We start from the raw sequence: 20539 nt of genomic DNA, 5'->3' as shown, positions 1-20539 counted from the left end.
TTTTTAACCATAGTAAACCTGTACAAGTACAATTCTCCCGTCAAGGGAAACCAGTGAAAGGGGTACTTTTGATGCATAATTCTTGCACCTCCACAATCTTGGGAATGGATATATTGTCCAAAATGGGAATTGTCATAGACCTCACTAATGATATTATATGGTAAGGACAAGGTCCTATGTTATGTCTGATTGAGGCAATACATGTATCAAACAGTCCTGAAAAGGGCCGTACTGTCAGCCCTACTGAAAATGAAGTTGTTGTGGTCTCAAGGGCCCACAGACTGCAGGAAGCTACAGGAAGCAGTTTCTGTAGGTAGTGACAAAGATTTTATTCCACCGTTTCAAAAACAGTATCCGATCCCAAAGAAAGCAGAGACAGACATGCAAAATTGCATACAATGTTGGCTTGATGTGGGAATAATTCAAAAGGAAAATAGCCCTACAAATTCACCCATATGGCCAGTTAAAAAAAAGATGGCACTTACCGATTGGTTATTGATTTACAAAAAGTGAACCAATTCACGACTCCCCGGGCTCATCTGATTCCAGGGGTCCCAGAGCTAGCAGCAAGAATAAAACCACAAAGTCAGTGGTTTACAGTCATAGACTTAGCTAATGGTTTCTTTGCAGTACCACTGCAGAAAAAAGACTGGCAAAGGTTTGCCTTTACATTTCAAAATAAACAGTATGTCATGACGCGGTTACCGCACGGATTTCAAAACATTCTGGTTATATTTCACCAGATAGTTGGACGAATACTACAAGGTCTAGAATCTGATGATTCTGTTTTGCATTACATTGATAACCTACTAATACAGTCTGAAACAAAAGAACAGCATGTAGCTAAAGTGACACAGGTTCTTCAAACACTGCAGGAGACAGGGTTTAAAGTTAAAAGAGAAAAAGTACAATTCATGTCACCTGAAGTAAAATTTCTAGGTACTATTTTACATCCTTCTGGGCATACTCCTTGTTTGGAGAGGGTGCAGGGAATTTTGCAAATGGATAAATCAGTTACCATTCCGGATTTCCACAGATTTCTGGGTATCATGAATTACAGTCGGGAATTTATAGAGGATTATACCAGCATGGTAGCTCCTCTGTATGACATGCTTTCTAGCCAGAAAGAGTTACCCTTTGTGGAGTGGGGACCAAAGGAAAATATTGTGATTTAAAGGCAGCATTGGTCAACGCTACAGAATTAGTAGCTCCAAATCTAACACATCCCTTTGTGTTGCAGGCAGCAGCTGGACCCAACACACTGTCTGTTGTGCTTTTACAGGAGTGGCCTCAGGGCTCTGATTCTAAAATGAAAAAGACTTGACATCCCATTACGTTTTTCAGTAGAAAAATGACAAATGTTGAGAGGGGATATCACCCGTGCATTCAGCAACTTTTGGCCATTTACTGGGGTATAAAACAAACTGAATAACTAACAGCTTTCTCTAAAGACATTATAGTACAGACACCGTATTATGCCATACAGGCTTTGATAAATGAGACTCAGCTAAATGAACTGATTGATGACGTCAGTCAAGCAATGTTTGCAAAATGGTTGGCATTATTTAGTGTCAAGCAAGTTACAATAAAGGCAAGAGATAAGTATTACTTATCTAACTTCATGGGATATTAAGGAAAATTAAACAAATGCATTAGGCACATTTCAAATCCTGAAAAGCCCATTCTATCTCCTGATTTCCAGGAAGGCAAGCTATCCGTCTTTGTTGACGGTGCTCGATTTTGGGACAATGGACAATATCGGACTGGATTTGCAGTAGTACCAGAATGGGACAGCCGACTCTGATTCAATTACTGGGTTACATGTCTGCTCAGCGAGCTGAACTGGAAGCAGTTCTTTGTGTGTTACAGCATTTTCTACCTGTCAGTATTTTTTCAGACAGTGCATACGTAGTTAATTCTCTGCGGCTTCATATGTCTACATGGGCAAACCACTCAAGCATGCTTCTGTGTTACAGACTATTTGGAATTTGGTTCGTAGTCAGTCCCTTGTGGGTTGCTACAGTATCTTAAAGGTAAAAGCTCATCAGAAAGCTACAAATGAAAATTTTCAGTTAAATAACTATGCTGATCAGATGGCAAAAAAGACAGCAAAGGAAGGAATGGAATTGTATTCTACAGAACACCTTTCCAGTGTACCAGATAAAACCACTGCAGTACATGCGATACAGACATTTTCAGTTCAGAATTTGCAACCTGATTTGCTACGGATCCAAACTAAGTTTGGACTGCATGAAGAGTTAAAAAAATGTACTCTTGTAGGAGAAAGTCCAGGACAATATTATGCAAAATGTTTTGAAGATGGTTCTAGTCTTCCTTATATACCGTAACAACAGGCACGACAGTTAGTGAAATTTAATCATCAGGTATTGGGAAATTTGGGTACACAAAAGTTATGGCCCATTGTAAAAAACAAGTACTGGCATCCACAGTTACAGAAAATGTGTGATTTAGTGCATACTGAATGCTTAATATGTTTGCAGGTTAATGCTTAATTGAAAAAATCCACAGAAATCCATTTTAACCTGTTCTTTACTCTCACAGACCCCAGAGCATAAGAATGTTAAGTGAGTTGCTTAGTTTACTTAACATACAGATAGAGGCTAGTAGGACTTGTACTCAAATCCACAAGTTCACAGCTGAACACCTTAATAAGTGTGATATATTGCCTCCTGACTCGTCCTTAGTATAATATAGCATGAATATTTAAAGCAAATACAACTCTCAATACAGTGAACTTCATTGAATTAGGCCAAACGTCAACTTTGTGTGAGACATTTGGCATATCCTGACTAGCTAGAGGGTTGTGGCCATAAGGGTAATTATAGTTGACTAGCATATGTTCCATGCTTGCTGACCAAGAGAAAAAAAAAATAAAGTTATGCACTTTCCTTTTGATCAAAAAAGAAAGTGAGGTGACATATAACAGCCATTTATCTGTTCCTCTTCTGGCATTTGGCAGAGGTGGTTAAATTTGTGAGCTGTACTTCCTACAGTGCAAGGTTTGATTCTCTCAGCCCTCATTTGCCTACTTTGTGACCTTGAGCAAATCTCTTAACCGGACACTGCTCCCGAGTCACCCCTGAAAAGGCACTGTGTGCCCATTGGGCCTACCCCATTAATAAATGGGTACCGCTTTTTTTTTTGAGGGGTTAAGGTTGGCATTGGCATAATTGTTAAGGTGTTTACCATGCAGCCACAAAATACAGTGTTTGAGTTTCATCTCTGGTCACTGTTTAGCTATTGGCTGGGCATGTAATAGTTTGCAGACTGATTCCCTAGTATGAACCTATGAACGTAGAGGCGCTATGCAGCAGGGTTAGCTCCATTTTACAAAACAAACTGTTGTGAAGCAGTTTATAATGTGCAAAGTTTATTGATCCTGAGGTGTACACTCGATATTATGATTAGCCTTTGATCATAGCATGGTTTACTGTCCTACAACTAAAGGTCTTGGGTTATTGTTGCTTACTGTAGTTCTGAGGAATCTGATGCTGTACCATGATGATACGTTCCACATGTATTGGCAAAAGGGATAAACAGTAAAGGCTAGCAACAGAAATTGAAAAGAAGCAGCAGCTATTATAAACATGAAGGTTATTAAAAATGGATTAATTTATCTTCCTTGCCTTATGTTGGGTCATTTCTTTCTTTGTAGAAATACTTGATGGAGTTGACTTAGGAGAGGCAACACACAAGAAAGCGGGAACCACAGTGCCAGAGTCTATTCATTCCGTTAGTAAGTAAACTCAAAATTCCTTTGTTTGTACTGGTTAAAGTTTATGTTCAGATCAATGTTTTCACCAGTCCTTCATACTTGTTATCTACCGTTCTGTTTTTAAAGTAATTTGCAAGACAAAAGTGTAGAAGGAAAACATTTGACTTCAGTTGACAGTAGTTAATAAAATTAACTTTTAATTCTTAATATACAGTGAAATCATATAGACAGGATATAAGATGTGTGAGGCTACATCCATCTCTACTATTATTTTTCTCAGGAGTGATTTGTAACGGGTTAGCTCTCTTATTTTGTGTTTATGATCATCAACATTGTAACCTATGGGAATATGTGGATTACAGAAGGGTAACTGTTTTGGTGGGAAAGAGATTGTGATTTATTTTTGTTTACTACTGTTAATGATACCGAGAGATTTTTATGGGTCTGCCAATATTGCAGACATGTTTTTATTACTGCTGGTGATCCTAGGTGATTTTACTGGGATTACCAGTAATAAAAATGTTGTAGACCTACATACTGATTATGGAAGAGGGAATGTGACTGTTCTAGCTGTGGTCTGGCTGTTTGGCTTAAAAGAAGAAAGTCCTGACTACAGCCCATTCATCTCAAGTTTAATGGAGTGTAGGAGTGAGCAGTTGATGCTGATTCACCCATCCTGGTGGAAAGGGAGCTTGGACTTCTGCTCAGTCAGTCACCAATATTCTAGCAAGGGCTTACTCAGTGGTGAAAATGCCAGGACCTGGGGCATGGGATGAACAGTCCGAAAGCATTGATGGCAACCCTCATTAGCCCTTGGGTAGAAACAGAAACATACATGGTTTGAGGATAGGGGAATGACAGCCTGCATTGGTGTGAATGCTCAGGTAAGCAACTAAGGGGGGGAGTTAGGGCTCTGCTTACAAATGCTGCCCTTGATGGGATACCAGAAAGATCACCAACCATCTCCGTAGATGTCATATTTATTTATTTATTTTACATTTGTTTACCGGGAAAGTCTGACTGGAACTAGGTCCATTTACAGCGGAAGCCCAGAGAGAAAAGCACCACATCAAACAATTATTGCAGTGGTATATAAAAACAAGATGTATCATACAATAGTTTGTTCCAGGCAAGCTTACCTTACACAGTAAATAAAGTCCAAAAGCACAAAGCAGCAGTAGGCAACCACCAGCTTGACAAAAATCCAGTCTAATTTCTTTTTGTAAAAAACAAATAAAAACGCAGAGGTATTTACTCTGTCGAGTGCGGTCTTAAACGCTATAGTTACTTTACACAATGTTGGGCCCTGGATATTGGTATTTGGTAAAAAAAAAAAAACACATTGATGCAATCAAAGAGACATCTCACAAGACATAATGGTAGCAAATAGTAGGCCCTGTATGTCTGTTACTGAGTGTTGTGTCTTAGACATGATAAGCAGTGATAGAGAGGAGGTTAGCGAGAGAGTGGAGGAGACCAGGAAAGCATTTATGTGATGCAAGGACAGAGCCAGGACTATAAGAGGTGTGGCTTGAGTAACCTTTTGAACAGTGAGATAGTTGTTGCTGATGAGATGTTTTGCGGGAGGTTATTCCATTCCATAGCGATGGTGTGAGAGAAAAGAGCTTTCCCTGCAGTGTTATTGGCTTTGGGTATACAGAGTAGGGTCCTGTTGGATGAGCGTAGAGGACGGTTGCTGAGTATTGGTTTACTAGTTGGGTTAGGGCTGGAGTTTTGTGGGGATTTTGTAGTATATTGAAGGTGATTACTAGTTGGTGGTACATAATTTGATGAGGTAGTTCTAACCATTTTAGCTCCTTTAAGGCAAGACAGTGATGACTTCTAAAAGTGGAGTTATTGGCGAATTTTGCAACTTTATTGTAACATGATTCAAGTTTGCCTAAGTCTGTTTTCCTGATGTGAGTTAGGATTGGTGATGCATATAATAGGGTAGACAAGAGGTGGGATTGGGCTAGGATAATCTGTGCTTGGTCTGAAAGGAATTGCTTGTGTTTGTATAAGGTTCCTAATTTTTGGTGTACTTTTTTAATGGTTTTGGAGATATGGACATCAAAGTGAAGATTCTTATCTATTTCAACACTGAGGAGCTTAGTATGGGGGGGTAGAGAGATTGTGGTGCAATTTTTGGAGGTTATGGTGAAGGAAGGAGGTGTGGATTTGGGTTTGTTGGAAGAGAAAAGTATTAATTTGGTCTTGTTTGGTGTTTAGAATAAGTTGGATATCTGTAATCCATTTTTCCACAGAGCAGAAGGATTCTTGGTAAGCTTTTGAAGAGTGGTTAAGGATGGGACTGAGCATATTAGGGTTGAATCATCTGCGTATTGTATAAGTGATGCATGAAGGGTGGAGTTATGTAGCTTGTTTGTGAAAATGGTAAATAGTAAAGGACCCAGTATTGATCCTTGTGGAATGCCAATGGTAGTTGGTAGTAGAGGTGATCGTACACCTTGCCATTTGACTGATTGTTTTCTATCAGAGAGATAGTTTCTGAACCATGAATTAGTGGAGGGGGCAAAGGACATGGTTGTTAGAGTGTCTATAAGTAGGTTATGCGAGACCATGTCAAATGCCTTTGATAGGTCTAAGAATATGGGTGATACAAAGTTGTTGTTTCTAAGTTGATTAACCTGGTTGGTAAAGGACAGAAGAGCTGTAGTTGTGCTATGGTTTGGGCGGAAGCCATGCTGTGTAGGGGAGAGGAGATTATGTGAGGTTAAGAAGTGCATCACCTGGGTGTGACTGCATTTCTCCAAGATCTTGGAAAGGGAGGATAGGATAGCAGTAGGGCGGTAGTTTGACAGCTCATAGGTGCTGCCACCTTTGTGAAGGGGAACGATGTGTGACACTTTCCATAGTTGGGGGATGTAAGCTTCTTGTATGGAGCGGTTTATCAGAATAGAGACTTGGGTAGGTTAGGGACTCTGCAGCTAATTTTAGGATAGTAGTGGGTAGACCGTCTGCTGCGAGAGTGGTGGGTTTTAGTTTTGAGAGTAGTTTTTTAACTGTGGAGTTTGGTACAGGTGAAAGTGTAAAGGGGGGTATACTATTGTGGTCTATAGTTGGGGTGAATATAGAGCTGTTGTTTGATAACTGGGTAGATAATGAGAGAATAGATTCTGTGAAGTGATGGTTAAATTTAGAAGCTATGCTGTCATCATCAGTATTGGTGTTGGTAGCTGGGGTGGTAGTTTTGCCGGGTTTTAGAAGGGAATTGATAGCCTGCCAGAACTTTTGGGAGTTCTTGGAATGTTTGTTTTGGATTTCTAGGAAGTAGTTTTGTTTATCTATTTTTGTTTGTCTTTTGACCTGATTACGAAGTTATTGATATCTTTATTTGTCTTGCCTGGTGTTTTTCTTTTTCCCGCTCTTCCAGGCATTGTCTTTGGCTTTTAGTAAGGCTTTTGTAGTTTTATCTAGCCAAGGGGCATAGTTAACTTTGGTCCTACATTTCCTGATGGGAGCTAGTATAATTTAGAGCATTCATAAATGTGTTGTCGAAATATTCAGTTGCCTGGTGTAATGCTAGAGTTTGCAGTGGGTGCCACTTAGTTTGCTGTAGCATGCTGTTAAGAATCTGTGGATCTACCTTGTGCTCATCCCTAGTTTCCTTGTATAGTATAGGTTTGGGTATGTTTACTTGTCTACGAAGGAGGAATGTGGGGCAGTGCTTATTCAGTACATCAGGTAGGCAGCCCACGTGATAATTTCCTTTGGATTTTTTTTGTCAACTCTGGTGGGATCTTGAATTAATTGTGAGAATTCAAATAAGTTGATGTGATTTGAGGCATTGTTGGAGTTGCAGGTTAGCCAGTCTAGGTTTAAGTCTCCTAGTAGGATGGTTTCTTGGTGCAGGTTGTTTGTGGCCCATTGTAACATTTCCTCTGTTATAGGTGAGTTATTACCTGGAGGAATATAGCTGCAGAAGATGTTAATTCTTTTTTTTTTTGTTTTTAAGGGAAATAACTGAGCCTAATGTTTCGCTATTTTGGAATTTGGTAAGTGGGGTTTTGAAAAGGTTGGAGGTTAAGTGCATTTTTAAATAAAATTGCAACCCCGCCTCACTTTTTGGTGTCTCTCTCTTGCCTTAGGATGTTATAATCTGGGGGGAGAATTTCTTTGTTTTGTGTGGTGGGTTTAAGCCAGGTTTCAGTGATAGCTAGTATATCTGGGGAGTAGTGGGCTATGAATGCATGTAAGTCATGTAGCTTATTGGATATACTTCTAGAGTTTAGGTTAATAATAAGTAGGTCTGATTCCTGTTTGTTTGAGAGAATTTTGTTGTGTGGACCTGGGTTGGGATGTATGTCTCCTGAGATTAGTAGCCATTTTTTGAGGAGTAGTTTGAGTCTGATGGCTCGAGCTAGGTTTGTATGTACTCTGGGTGTTGCTTGTCTATTGAGTGGTGATTAGGTGTGTGTTTTATCTATGTAAAATACCAAGTTATTAAATAATGTGTAGCAGATTAAAATGTTTATATTTGTAAGTAAGTGTGTGTGTGTGTGTGTGTGTGTGTGTGTGTGTGTGTGTGTTGGTATGTGTTGTGTTGAAGGTGTTGTTTATTGGTATGTTAGTGTGTAAGGATGTAGTGTAGGCTAGAGTAGTGAGAGTTAGTAGTAGGAGTGCTAGTGTGCCTTGCATGATGTGTTTGGGATTAGGAGAGGTGAGGGCAGTAAGCAGGAGGGTGTGGTATGGAAGGAGGAGAAGTGAGAGCAGTAAGTGGGCGGGTGTGGTATGGAAGTGGGAGTGGATGTGATACCTGAGGGATTGTGATAGGCTGTTGAAGGAGTGGCTGGCAGGCAACAATTCTGGGTGTCTTCTTGGGTTTGGCCAGAGGTATCTTTGTACCCTAAAGGCAGGGAGAGAGCACCCGGGATGGTTTAATTCAAAGTATTTAGTGGGGAAATCCACACAGCAGTAGCTCTCTTATGCAGCCTGGCTGTCAGGCAACAATTCTGGGTGTCTTCTTGGGTTTGGCCAGAGGTATCTTTGTACCCTAAAGGCAGAGAAGGAGCACCCGGGATGGTTTACGTTAGTGAGTTAAGCAGCCTAACCGCAGGACTGATGCAAGGGAGAGTGTGGACAGGATTAAAAAAAAAGCAAGAGTAAGAGCACCTTTGGTAGGCCATCTCCCTCACACTAGGGACTTCCTAGTATCAGTGGAGCAAATAGGCTAAAGAAGACTTTATGGTCATTCCAAGATGGCAGCACACTGATCAAAAGCATATCATACCATTGCAAAAAGATTTTTTTTTGGAATTCAGTTACTGGCTAGTAAATACACTATGTGGATGCCAGCAAAGAATAAATCTGGAAAATGTGAAAGAAAATCTGTCATAAAAGGTAAGGAGAAAACACTGTCTGGGAAGAATCCTGCAGCTATTCAGCAAAAAGCAGTTCAAACTCCAGTTTTGGTGCAAGACATGGCTTCCAGTAATCTAGAGAAAAAAAATAAGTGAGATGTGCTCAGAGCTGATTAAAATAAACAAATACTGAAGGAATATAGCAAGTCAAATAAAAGACTGGAAAACATGGAAGAAGCCTTAAACAGATATTCAGATAAGCTGACAAGATAAAAAAAACAGAGGCTGAAATGAAAAACAGACTGGCTGAGTATGAGACTGTTCAAGAAAAGATATTTCACAAAATGGTAGAATAAGAGGACAGAACATGTAGGAAAAACCTGAGATTTTCTGCTGTACAAGAGAAACTGAAGGGAACAGATTGCATAAATTTTATGAAGGCACATGTAAGCAACTGGACTGTTAGTCCACAGCAGGAGTTTTTAATTGAAAAGGGCACCATCGTGTGTATGTTCCAAACCTGGCCATGAGAAGCAGCCAATACTTTTAATAGTATAAATGCAATCCTACCAGCCAAAACAGTTGATCCTGACAAAACTGAGGCAGAAGGGCAAAATATTAAAAATTGGAACAACAGAGTATTTGTAGGAAATTATTTTACACTGTACACCAGGCAGAGGAGAAGCAAATTTGTCCCAGCAATCAAGTAATGTCAAGAGGCAGGTGTGAGGTTCAAGCTGCTGTGTCCAGCTGTCTTCAAAGTGTTTGTTTCCTAGAGAATTAGTCATTTTTTGAGACAGAACAGGCTAAGGAGGAAATAAAAAAAATATCTATCAAAAAGTGAGTCAGCAAGCAGAAGGGGACTCTGCTTCTCATTCTTTTGATAGTCCAGTCTCATAGAGCGCCTTTGCCAGTGAAACCATTTCTAATGTTCCAAATGCTTGAGAGACAGAAGAAAGCACAGTAGTTGACTAGAAGAATCAGCAGTATTTTGGAATTGAACCAGAGCCTGGTGTTGGGAGATGGAGATGAACAGGAAGAAGACTAGCAGCTCTGAAATTAGTGAATAAATAGAAGACTCTACAGCATCTTATCACATTTGTGAAATATGGTTTTGCAAGAAAAAGTGACTGCAAATACTAGACTTTTGTTTACCTCATTAAGTTTGTAGGTAGACTGTAAAGTATTTATCCCATTTTATACCATTAATGTTTAAAAGGCACTGAAAGGGAAAAAGCTAACTGTAAGTAAAAAATATATTTGTTCTTATTAGTATTTGTATAAAACATTTGTGATATAAACTGCACGTTGTATGCAGTAAAACAGTTTTGTGTAGTCTTTTCAGTGGCTTTTGTATGTGTTAAAGTTATTAATGTAAACAATTACTTTTTAGTAGTAAGAAATATAGGTTTTACAGTATGACGAGTAAAAAGGCTGGACAAAAGCAAGTTTAGTGTTCATATACTGCAATCTTGGCTGCTGGTGTGGAGGTGTATGTAAATGTCCACTAATTGTATTGTATGCAGAAGGATGTTTTCTCTTTTTATTTTACAAGGGTGACTGTCTAGATTGCTACCTTTTCCTTTAGCTGTAAACAGGTGTTTTTTTGTAAGCATGTAAGCTTTAAAAATAAGACAAAATGATGAAAAACATGAAAATGCAAAGCTTCTTACATTTGCAGAGATTGTTTTGTTTTCCTCTGGCAAATGTTCAGTGGAGTCGAGATGACTGCAGCTGAGGGCAGCTGTGCATTCTTTTCTGAGCTGAGTGAAATTGACAAAGACTCATTGCTGTCTGCAGGTGCAAGCAATTAATGTTGAGAATTCTGAGTATTCTTTGCCGAGAGAAAGGCAAAATTCAAAGGTACAATGGCAACTAGTTCAGTGAAAAAATTACGTTTGGAATTATGGGAAGTGAATAAGAGGTAGCAACCTCCCTAGCAGCCTTAATACTTTAGTACAGTTAATTGAACAGTGTACAGTTTAGTTTTATTTAAGGATAGCAAGTGCATTTTTTCTTAGGGCTAAAAGTTAGTATTTTCTGAAAGTATACAAGCTGTTTTTCATATTTGGGGGAAGAGAAGAAAAGAACGGACAGCCGTCAGTGTAAGTGTGAGGACAGGCTGTAGCATGCACATTAGCGTGAGTAACCTTAATTTTAAATTAGATAGTGCCTGGAGGTATGTCAATTTGAGCCATTTGTTGTCTTTTGGAGGGTTAAACTTCAAGCTTTGAAGATGTAGACAGTTTTGTCTATGTGTTCCAAGTTAATAGTGGATGGGGGTGTGGGTATTTTGTATTTAGTTTTTGTCTGAGGGCTTTCATTAAAACAAAAAGTGTTGAAAATGTTGACATAGGTTCCAATGGAGATGAGAAGAAACAACTGTACAAAAGATCAGCCTGCCAGACATTAGTATATGCATGTAACACAAAGGCTGGAAGTACACATTTAAAAAAAACTTTCACATATAATAGGCATGAACAATAGCTTTTTATCATGATAGCTATGCTCTCCGTATTATCTTGGAATGTGAATGGCCTTACAAGTATAAATAAAAAGGAAAGAGTATTGAATTATATTAAAGAAATGCAAAGTGCAAATAGCAATGCTGCAGGAGACGCATTTGGAAAGAAATGAGCTTGTGAATTTGACAGAGAGAGGATTTCTGCATATTAATTGCTAGAGGGGCTCCAATAGTGAGTGAGTAATGAGGGAAAAAAAAACAAAAATGGTAGATTTGTAGTAGTAAGGGGCTATTGGCAAAGGAGGAGGACTGAAATACATGTATTTATATTCCACTGACAATTGCTATTAGAAGCTTAATAATATTTTGGAGAAATAACAGCATTTAGCAGGGAATAGTATGTATGCATGGTGACTTGAATTGGATTTGCAATAGTAAGAATGTATCAGATGGGACCTATAAGGACAATATACCAAAAGAGGGTAGACTACTGAAGAAGTTTATAAAAATATTTGGTATGGAAGCTGTGAATTCAGTAGTGTGAACTCAGACTTTACATATTATTCCGCAAGGTACGATAACTGGGCAAGACTAGATAGAAATTATATTTCACAGGATCATGTGCATTTAATTAAAAGCTTTGACACACACATCAGGTAATTATTTTTGATCATGCACCAATAAACACTAAGATAAAAATGCAGGGTATTGAAGTAAAAATAAGACACTGGTGCTTTCCTACGTACCTTCCTGTTAAAAAGAGAGGAATTTAAGGAACAGGTAGTGGCGATTATTCGAGATTTATTTGGGAGCTAGAAATATCTTCAGAAATTATAGCTAGTGATTGGGATAAAATGAAAATGGTCAAAAGAAATTACTTAGAGGGGCTGACAAAGGTTAATGTATTGCAGAGTATGTGTAATCTCACTGAACAAGAAAAGGAGCAAATGCAAAGTACTAAAGAGAAAATAAGGGAGTAGCTGTGTAATATGCATGAGTTTAGAAAGATTGCAGTTAAGCAGTTATTTTTTGATAACTCCAGAATACAAAAACTGTTAGCAAAATGACTTAGGCAACAGAGCGTTGAAAAGGTTTATCTCCAAACTTAGGGAACCTATAACAAGAAAAATAACCAGATATTCTATATTAAGTTTAGAACTATTCCAGAAATGTTATGAAAATCTGTATAAAGCAGAGAAATATAGATATCAAGACAGAGTACAAATGAAAATATTCATGGAAGATTTATTAATGCCAAGGTTAGAGGTAGACATGGCTCAACAACTAGCAGTTAAGAGAGGAGATGATGAGATAAAAACAGTGATGTATAATCGGTCTTCAGGAAAATCTCCAGGAATAGATGGCATTCCTGTGGAAGTTTGGAAATTTGGAGGAAGGAAAGATGTCCTTCTATTCAGTGTTGCACTGTTCTTCACATATGGGTTATATTTCACCCAACTACCCGACGTCCAGTCAGTATACAAAAGCATCATGCTACTGCCTCTATGAGGGATGTTGCACGTAGGCTGAGGGAACGTCAACCATAAAAGGGATGTCCACACATACAATCCTCAGAACTTTTTCACTGCCATTCAGAAAGGTTGACTCGCATATTCAGTCTGCCATTTGGAACTGTATTGTTTCTTCTGGTTCAGATAAGTACCCCATAGGTGATTTGTTTGCTTCTGCCATTCCTCTTTGTTAATGTCATCCAGAAAGGGTAAGTGTAGGTGTGGAAGGCAAATTCCTCATAAGGATAGCCACAAACTTTGTTTTCTTTTGTTTAGGGCCTACCCACGACTATTGGTCCTATTCTATCTGTCAGGCCTTTGTCCCTAAAACCTTATATAGTTCTCTATCTGCTCTTAATTTATATCTGGAGAATCACAGGCTAAAACATTTGGCTAGGGAATTTATGGAGGGTTCTGCGGGTTCCTCTGGGCCATCTGTGAAGAGACAGGTTGGCAAAGCTAGGCCAAAATCCTATTTGGCTGCACCTTCTATCTCTGATGTACCCTTGAGGTTAGTAAAAACCTGGCTTTGCGATCGGAGGTTGGGTCCACTTCTCCAGCGGAAGCCTTATTGGAAGCCATCAGGGGTGAGGAACCGAGCACGTCCAAGGCTTTGTAGATGTCTGGTTTGAGCAATTTCGGGGGAACCATGGATGCTTTTCTCAGAGGACTTGGAGCTCCTTCGGTTCTTTGTCAGCAAGATTTGCCAGCCATTAGGCTTATGTCTGTCCCTGTTCCTGCATTAGAAAAGCCAGCTAAAATGAGACAAAAGACTAGACATGCTGTAGTACCTTCCACCCGGAGGTCGGTCTGGGAAGTTTTTTTCTCAGGACCTTATTAAGGGTTTAATGGCCCTTAGGCCTCAGCCTTCTGTTTCCCCTATTGCTGGTCCTGCTTTCTGTTCTTCTCCTGTGCTGACCTTGGGTTCTTAGGAGTTTTTCCCTGCTATTCCAGTCCAGGACTCTGATTCAGAAGGGACTTCCTCAGATGAAAACTCCCTAGCATATTCCACTCCTATTACTTCCACCTTGGAATACACTCCCCCCCCCCCCTGAGGAAGAGTCCAGTGTGTGTGTGTGGGGGGGCTCACCTATGGAGGAACATTCTTTTGGGGAAACAGTAAATAAGATGAGGAATTTTTTCAGTGGGATTCCTCTCACATTTCAGAGGAGCAAAAGCGATATTATGATTTGCTTCAGGTGGAGGCTCCTGCTGCTGTCCCTCCAGTGATTCCAGCCTTCCTAGATGCTTTTGCTTCCTCATTTAAAACTCCTGATTCACAGGCCCCAGCACTTAAAAGACCTGACCATATCTGCAATGTCCTTGAGGATTGTAAATTCCTTTGTAAGTGTCCTTCAGCCGACCCAGTTGTGGTTTCCATCTCTTCAGACAAATGCTCTTGAGTAGTTCCCTCCACAAAATTGCTTCCATCTGACAAAGAAAGTAAAACCTTGGATAGGTTAGGTAAGAAAGTATATACATCTTCAACCCTAGCTATTAAGGTAATTAATTACCAGACTCGTACATCTAGGTATTCCCTGGCTTTGCTATCTAAGGCTTCTCAAGCTCTGTCTCAGCTTCCTGATTCTGAGGCTAAGTTCTTGACTGTTTCACTTATAGAGGCATCTTCACAGGTCACTAGACACTCCATTAAATTGCAGCTATGATGCAGTTGAGGTTTCCTCCAGATTTGCAGCTTCTGCTTCTCTTAGGAGAATACTCTTGGCTGCATTTACAGGCTCTCCCAGATAACATCAAAGCAAAATTGCTTGATTCTCCACTGGATAACTGTGCACTTTTTGGTAAGGCTGCTGCTGATCTGTTTAAGACACTTAAAGAAAAAGGTGAGGAACTCTAAGACTTAAAACACTTGTTAGTTTCTCCAGTGCCTAAATTTCATAGAAACTTTCCGGCTAAGACACCTTTCTTTAGGAAACCTTCTAGGTCTACTACTACTTCAGTACCCTCAGGTTCTAGGCCTAGGAAAGCTGCTAGAAGACCACCACAGTCTAAAGCTGTTCCTTCTGTCCCATCTCTGCAACAGCCCTTTTAGCCAAGGTCAGGTTCTCTGTGACAATCATCACAAGCTTCCAAGTCATACTCCCCTTTCTCTCCAGCTTCCTCTTTCAGCCTGGGAGGAGATTACTCAGAATTATTGGGTGATTTCCATTATTCAAAACTGGTATTTCATGACCTGGAAGTCTCTTCCCCCTTTTCAGGGGATTTCTCAACCTCCCTCAGACCAAATTCATCTGTTTCCTCAGCTGCTATCTCAGCTGACTCTCCAAGGCATCATTCAGCCAGTTCTTTCACATCAGCAAGGAAGGGGATTTTATTCCAGGATGTTCCTGGTTCCAAAAACCGAGGGTCCCTACAGACCCATTTTGGACTTCTCAAAGTTAAGTACCTTCCTGGTGGTGCCCTCTTATAGAATGCTGTCCCTTCAGTTTCTTCTCCTCCTGGTACCTCCTCAAGCCTTCTTAATCTCACTGGATCTCAAAGATTGTTATTTCTTTTATATTTGTTGACCAGGAAAGTCCAACTGGATGCATGCCCTATTTTCAGCAGAGGCCTAGGAAGAAAAGCTTCACTAAATTTTAAGCAAAATATAAGGTAGCATTCAAATTTACATAGTACCAAACTTAATATTGACTAGTAACATAGCATTGAAGCTTAAAATTTAACATATTTACATAGACTGAACACATCTTTTACAAATTTAGGTTGAAGCATTACATAATGCTGCACATGGTTAGTAGGGGTTGCATTTTTAGCTTTATACAGATGCTTACCTGCATATCCCTGTTCACCCTCTCTTCAGGAAATACTCACGTTTATCTGTAGTTCTTGGCATGTTCAGTTCTTTGCCTTGTGTTTTGGTCTTTCCACTGCTCCCAGGGTTTTCACAAAGTGTCTGGCCCCAGCCATTATCTTCTTAAGACTGAAAGGCCTTCAAGTTTACCCTTACCTGGATGACCTGCTGTTTCTGGCTAGGAGTCCAGCTCTTCTTACACAACACCTAAATCTTGTTATTCTCTTTCTTCAAGTTTTGGGGTTCATGATAAATTTCAAAACATCTTCTCTTTCTCTCAGTCAGGATCTCATTTTTCTGGGGTACAAGTTCAGGACAGATTTGATCATGATGTTTCTTCCTTCAGAGAAAGCTCAGTCTTTTATAGCTGTCATGGAATCTCTTCTTACTCTTTCCTCCATCACTGCCAGGGAGTTCTTCAGACTTCTTGGGTTCATAGCTTCCACAATTCCCATGCTGCCCTTGCAAAACTTCACATGAGGAATTTCCAGTAGTTTTTGAAAACAATTTGGTCCCAGCATGCACATCCCTTGGTGACTGCCATTCCTGTTCTACCTTGCATAAAGAAAGAACTAGGATGGTGGATGCAGCAACTCCGTCAGAATCCAGGTCTACTCTTCTCATTCCTCTACCAGTGCAGGAATTTTTTACAGGTGCCTCAGACTTAAGATGGGGAGCAACCTTAGCTTCCACAAAAGTGCAGGGACTATGGTCTCCTTCTCAGAGAAAACAGCACATAAATGTCAAGAAAATGAGGGCCTTGATTCTAGCCTTACAAGCATTTCATCCCCTGTTTCTACCAGGTCCTTCCAAGATTCTCACAGACAATACTACAGGCCTTTGGTACATAAGCAAGCAAGGAGGTACAACATCTTATCTTCCTTGTCACCTACCAATCAAGGCGTGGGAGTTGGATATTCAGTACAAAGTCGTACTGCAGGCTGTGTACCTTCCCTCTGCTCAGAACCTTGTGATAGATACATTGAGCAGATCCATGACACCATCCCACGAGTGGGTGCTTCACAGGGATGTGTTCCTGGATCTAGTTCACCGGTGGGGTACTCCAGAGATAGATTTATTTGCCTCCCCCAGAACAGACAACTTCCTAAGGTCTCTCACCCTTAGGCGTGGAAGGTGGACACCCTGTCTTTCTCATGGAAGGGCATGTTTCTTTATGCATTCCCCCCTTCCCTATGATTCAGAAAGTCCTGTTGAAAATTCAACAGGAGAAACCAAAAATTTTGTTAGTGATCCTCTTTTGGCCAAGACAGCATTGGTTCCCTCTTCTTCTGCAATTAGCCAAGGACCATCACTACAAGGTGCCTCACTGGATGGACTTACTCAGGACAAGAGATCTCTGATTCATCCACGCTTCTTAAGCCTTCATTCACTTTGTGGGTGATCAACATCTGATTCCTTTTAGGCACCTTTTCTCTAAGGACGTACTTAGGAGGCTAGGAAACCCAATAAAAGGAAATCTTATTTTTCCAAGTGGACAAGATTTTCTGTTTGGTGCCAAAAAGGGGAAAAGGACCCTTTTAGGGCAGATATTCCTTTGATGTTAAATTACCTGTGTGAGTTACTTAACAGTGGTCTCTCTTATTCTTCTGCTTTATCTGCTTGCCTGCCATTGACCCCTCAGTTGGCTTCTAGGTTGGAGGTTAAACTATTCTTGAAAGGCGTCCTGCACATGAATCCTCCCAGGAAACCAGTTTTGCCTCCTTGGGATCTTAAGTTTGTCCTAAAGAAGTTGACTCAGGCCCCCTTTCAATCAGCTGTTTCAGCTTCTCTTAAAATTTGTACTTTGAAAACAGTGCTTCTTGTAGCCATTACCTCTGCTGGGATTGTTTCTGAGATCCAAGCAATTAATGTCTTTATCACCATTCCTAGTTTTCCATAATGATCAGGTTCTTTTGAGAAACTAATCCTTCTTTTATGCCTAAAGTGGTTAATGACTTTTCTTTAAATCAGACTATTCCGTTGACTACTTTTTTTCACCGTCTCCGCAATCTCCTAGTGAAATGATTTTGAATTCCCTTGATGTGCATAGACAGCTTAGATTTTATCTGGATAAAACAAAGTATATTAGAAAATCTGATAGACTTTTTGTGCCCTTTCATCCAGGGGCTGTGGGGTTGCCTGTTTCTAAGCAAACTATCTGTTCTTGGATTTCTAAGGCCATTGTACTTTATCAACTTCATGGAAAATCATTTTATTCTGTGAAAACCCACTCCACTAGAAAAGTTGCATCCTCAGGGGCTTTCTTCAAGCGTCTGGACACGCAATCCATTCTGGAACCTGCCACTTGGACATCAATTCATACATTCACTAAACATTACAAGCTAGATAATATTTGCAGGGCAGGTTTAACCAAAACAATCTTGCATGGTTTTCTGGAAAATGGATCCTCCTAATTTTTCTATGTATTATTCCTCCTCTCTGAGTCCCTTTCCAGCTTTTGTACTCACCCATATGTGAAGAATACTACAACATTAAATAGAAGGACATAGAATAGTTGTGTAAAATCTTACCATAACTATAGCTGTCCTTCTCTTCTGTGTTGCAGTATTCTATCCCACCTGCCTTCCCCTTACATCTTGCTCATTTCTTGCATGACTGGCCTTTGGGCATTTTCTAATTTCCTCATGGGGCTACCTTTCTGAGGATTGTATGTCTGTATGTTCCTTTTATGGCTGACTTTCCCTCAGCCTACGTGCGATGTCCCACATACAGGCAGTAGCATGAAGCTTTTGTGTACAGGCCAAACATCGAGTCGGGTGAAATACAGCCCATATATGAAGACTACTGCAACATAGAAGTGATGGGCATCTCTGGTTATGGTAAGATTTTACACAACTGTTCTTTATAAAAATCTGGAAGATTTTGTGTAACTATTTTAAAAGGATGGGAAGCACTAATATTTTCAAAGAAAGCTGTGGTGGCTATGTTACCTAAAGATGACAACGACCCTTCAGACCTAGTTCATATAGACCCATTTCAGTTTTTAACCATGATTATAAAATGTTTGCGTCTGTGCTAGCTAAAAGAATGGCAAAAGTCTTGCCAAAATTGATAGATATGGATCAGTTCTACTAGACCAGTGTAAGGAGAGGCTTAGGTGCAAAATGGATAAAGTTTAGCACTTTCATGCTCTTTAATCAATAGAACTTCTTCAGAACTTAAAACTACATACTTTCAATCAAGTTTAAAAACACACACTCGTAATCAAATAAGTGTTGAACCAATCACAACACCCAATGTTTTAGCCCATGAAAAGATTTTTAAAAAACTTAATTGGATGAAAAAGAAAAATCATTTAAATGAATAAACACAATGTATGTCTGAAAGTGGCAGTGCTGACAAAAAACGTTTAATGTTTATGCTGTCATTTAATCCTGGATGCTTGTTAGCCCTTAATTTTATCTGCCAGTTAGATTCTTGGCACTCTATCCAGACTTTGTAATTCCCTGGAAACTCACTCATGTCAACAGCTTCTAAAACACAAAAGCTGAACTTTTTGAAACTAGAACATATACTAGCATGTCTCGCTAGTGCATTGTTTGGATCCTTTTTTCCTGATTGCTGTTATGTTCGTAAATCCTGTGGGGAAAATTTTCTTATAGTTTTTCCCACACACAAAAACGTGCAGAATTCACACTGTGCACAATGCACAACTCCATGAGAGTTACAATCAAAAGTGTCAGTAGAGACAAAGGAAAGATCATGGGCTTTAATGTAAATACATGACGTATTGCAGATGAACCTACATTGTTTACATATGCTGCATTTAAATGTACCAGGAATCAATAGTCCACAGTTCCTCTGCAATTCTTTTCTTTCAAGAAGTGATTTAATGTTGAAGGTCTTCTTGTAGATGAATGTAGGCTTTACACCTATGATGATGGTGAGTTCCTGGTTGTCCAAAACAATTTTCCAGTTATAAATAAAAACTGTGCCAAAGACTATAAGGTACTTGTAAGCACTTTAATAAATAAAACTGGTAAGCGCTTTCATGAAAACTTCTTCAGACCATGTCAAATTACACAATTCAGTTAAGTACAAATTTAGAAAAGGAGCAGCCAATAAAATATTCAGTTCTCATACACATGATGCAAAACAATTAAAACCTCCTACTCTTCAATTTAGGTTTTAAAGAAACCATGTCATTTAATCTAAAAGCTTTGTCGGCTTGCAGATGTCGTATCCAGAACAATTCACGTATTTCAGTATAGTTAATATCACCAAGTCTGCCATTTTCACTTACCATCTCAATAGCTTTAAAATTAAAGTTATGTGTAGTATCAGTATTTTTAATTTGCGTAGCCAAAGAGTTGTTAACATTAAAATTCCTGATGTCTCTCTGGTGCTCCCTCAGTCTTTCAAACAACATCCTGTTTGTTTTGCCTATGTAAAATTTTTTTGCAAACATTGCCATGTGCCAAATAGACTAAATTTTTTGTCCTGCAAGTCGCATGAACTGTAAAATTGTATGCAGCACCAGTATAGGGATGGACTAAGCTATTATGTGTATCAGTTAAATGACAAAAATTTATAAGAACCACAAGGAAAAGTCCCCTGTATATTACTGCTATTACTGGTTGTAGAACTCTTATAGTAGCCTTTTCAGGGTCTTTTTATTCCTAAATGAGAAAGTTGGTTCTGTTCTTATTACAGCATTAATTGTACTATCCGATG

The 20539-nt window shown here is 39.5% G+C and overlaps 1 protein-coding gene across 2 annotated transcripts in view; it reads left to right on the top strand.

Annotated features, from left to right (window-relative positions):
* MTOR (mechanistic target of rapamycin kinase) overlaps window positions 1-20539 on the top strand; it is a 4577509-nt gene that overhangs the window by 4366309 nt on the left and 190661 nt on the right. For both annotated transcript variants that reach the window (XM_044063218.1, XM_044063219.1), the window contains exon 55: window positions 3677-3757. In XM_044063218.1, coding sequence (XP_043919153.1) covers window positions 3677-3757 — 81 coding nt within the window. The remainder of the gene's footprint in view (window positions 1-3676; window positions 3758-20539) is intronic.

This window comes from Protopterus annectens, chromosome 2.part1, assembly GCF_019279795.1.
Source record: "Protopterus annectens isolate FY-2018-M chromosome 2.part1, PAN1.0, whole genome shotgun sequence".
NCBI classification, from domain to species: Eukaryota; Metazoa; Chordata; order Ceratodontiformes; family Protopteridae; genus Protopterus; species Protopterus annectens.
This window is presented reverse-complemented; position numbering and strand designations above follow the sequence as displayed.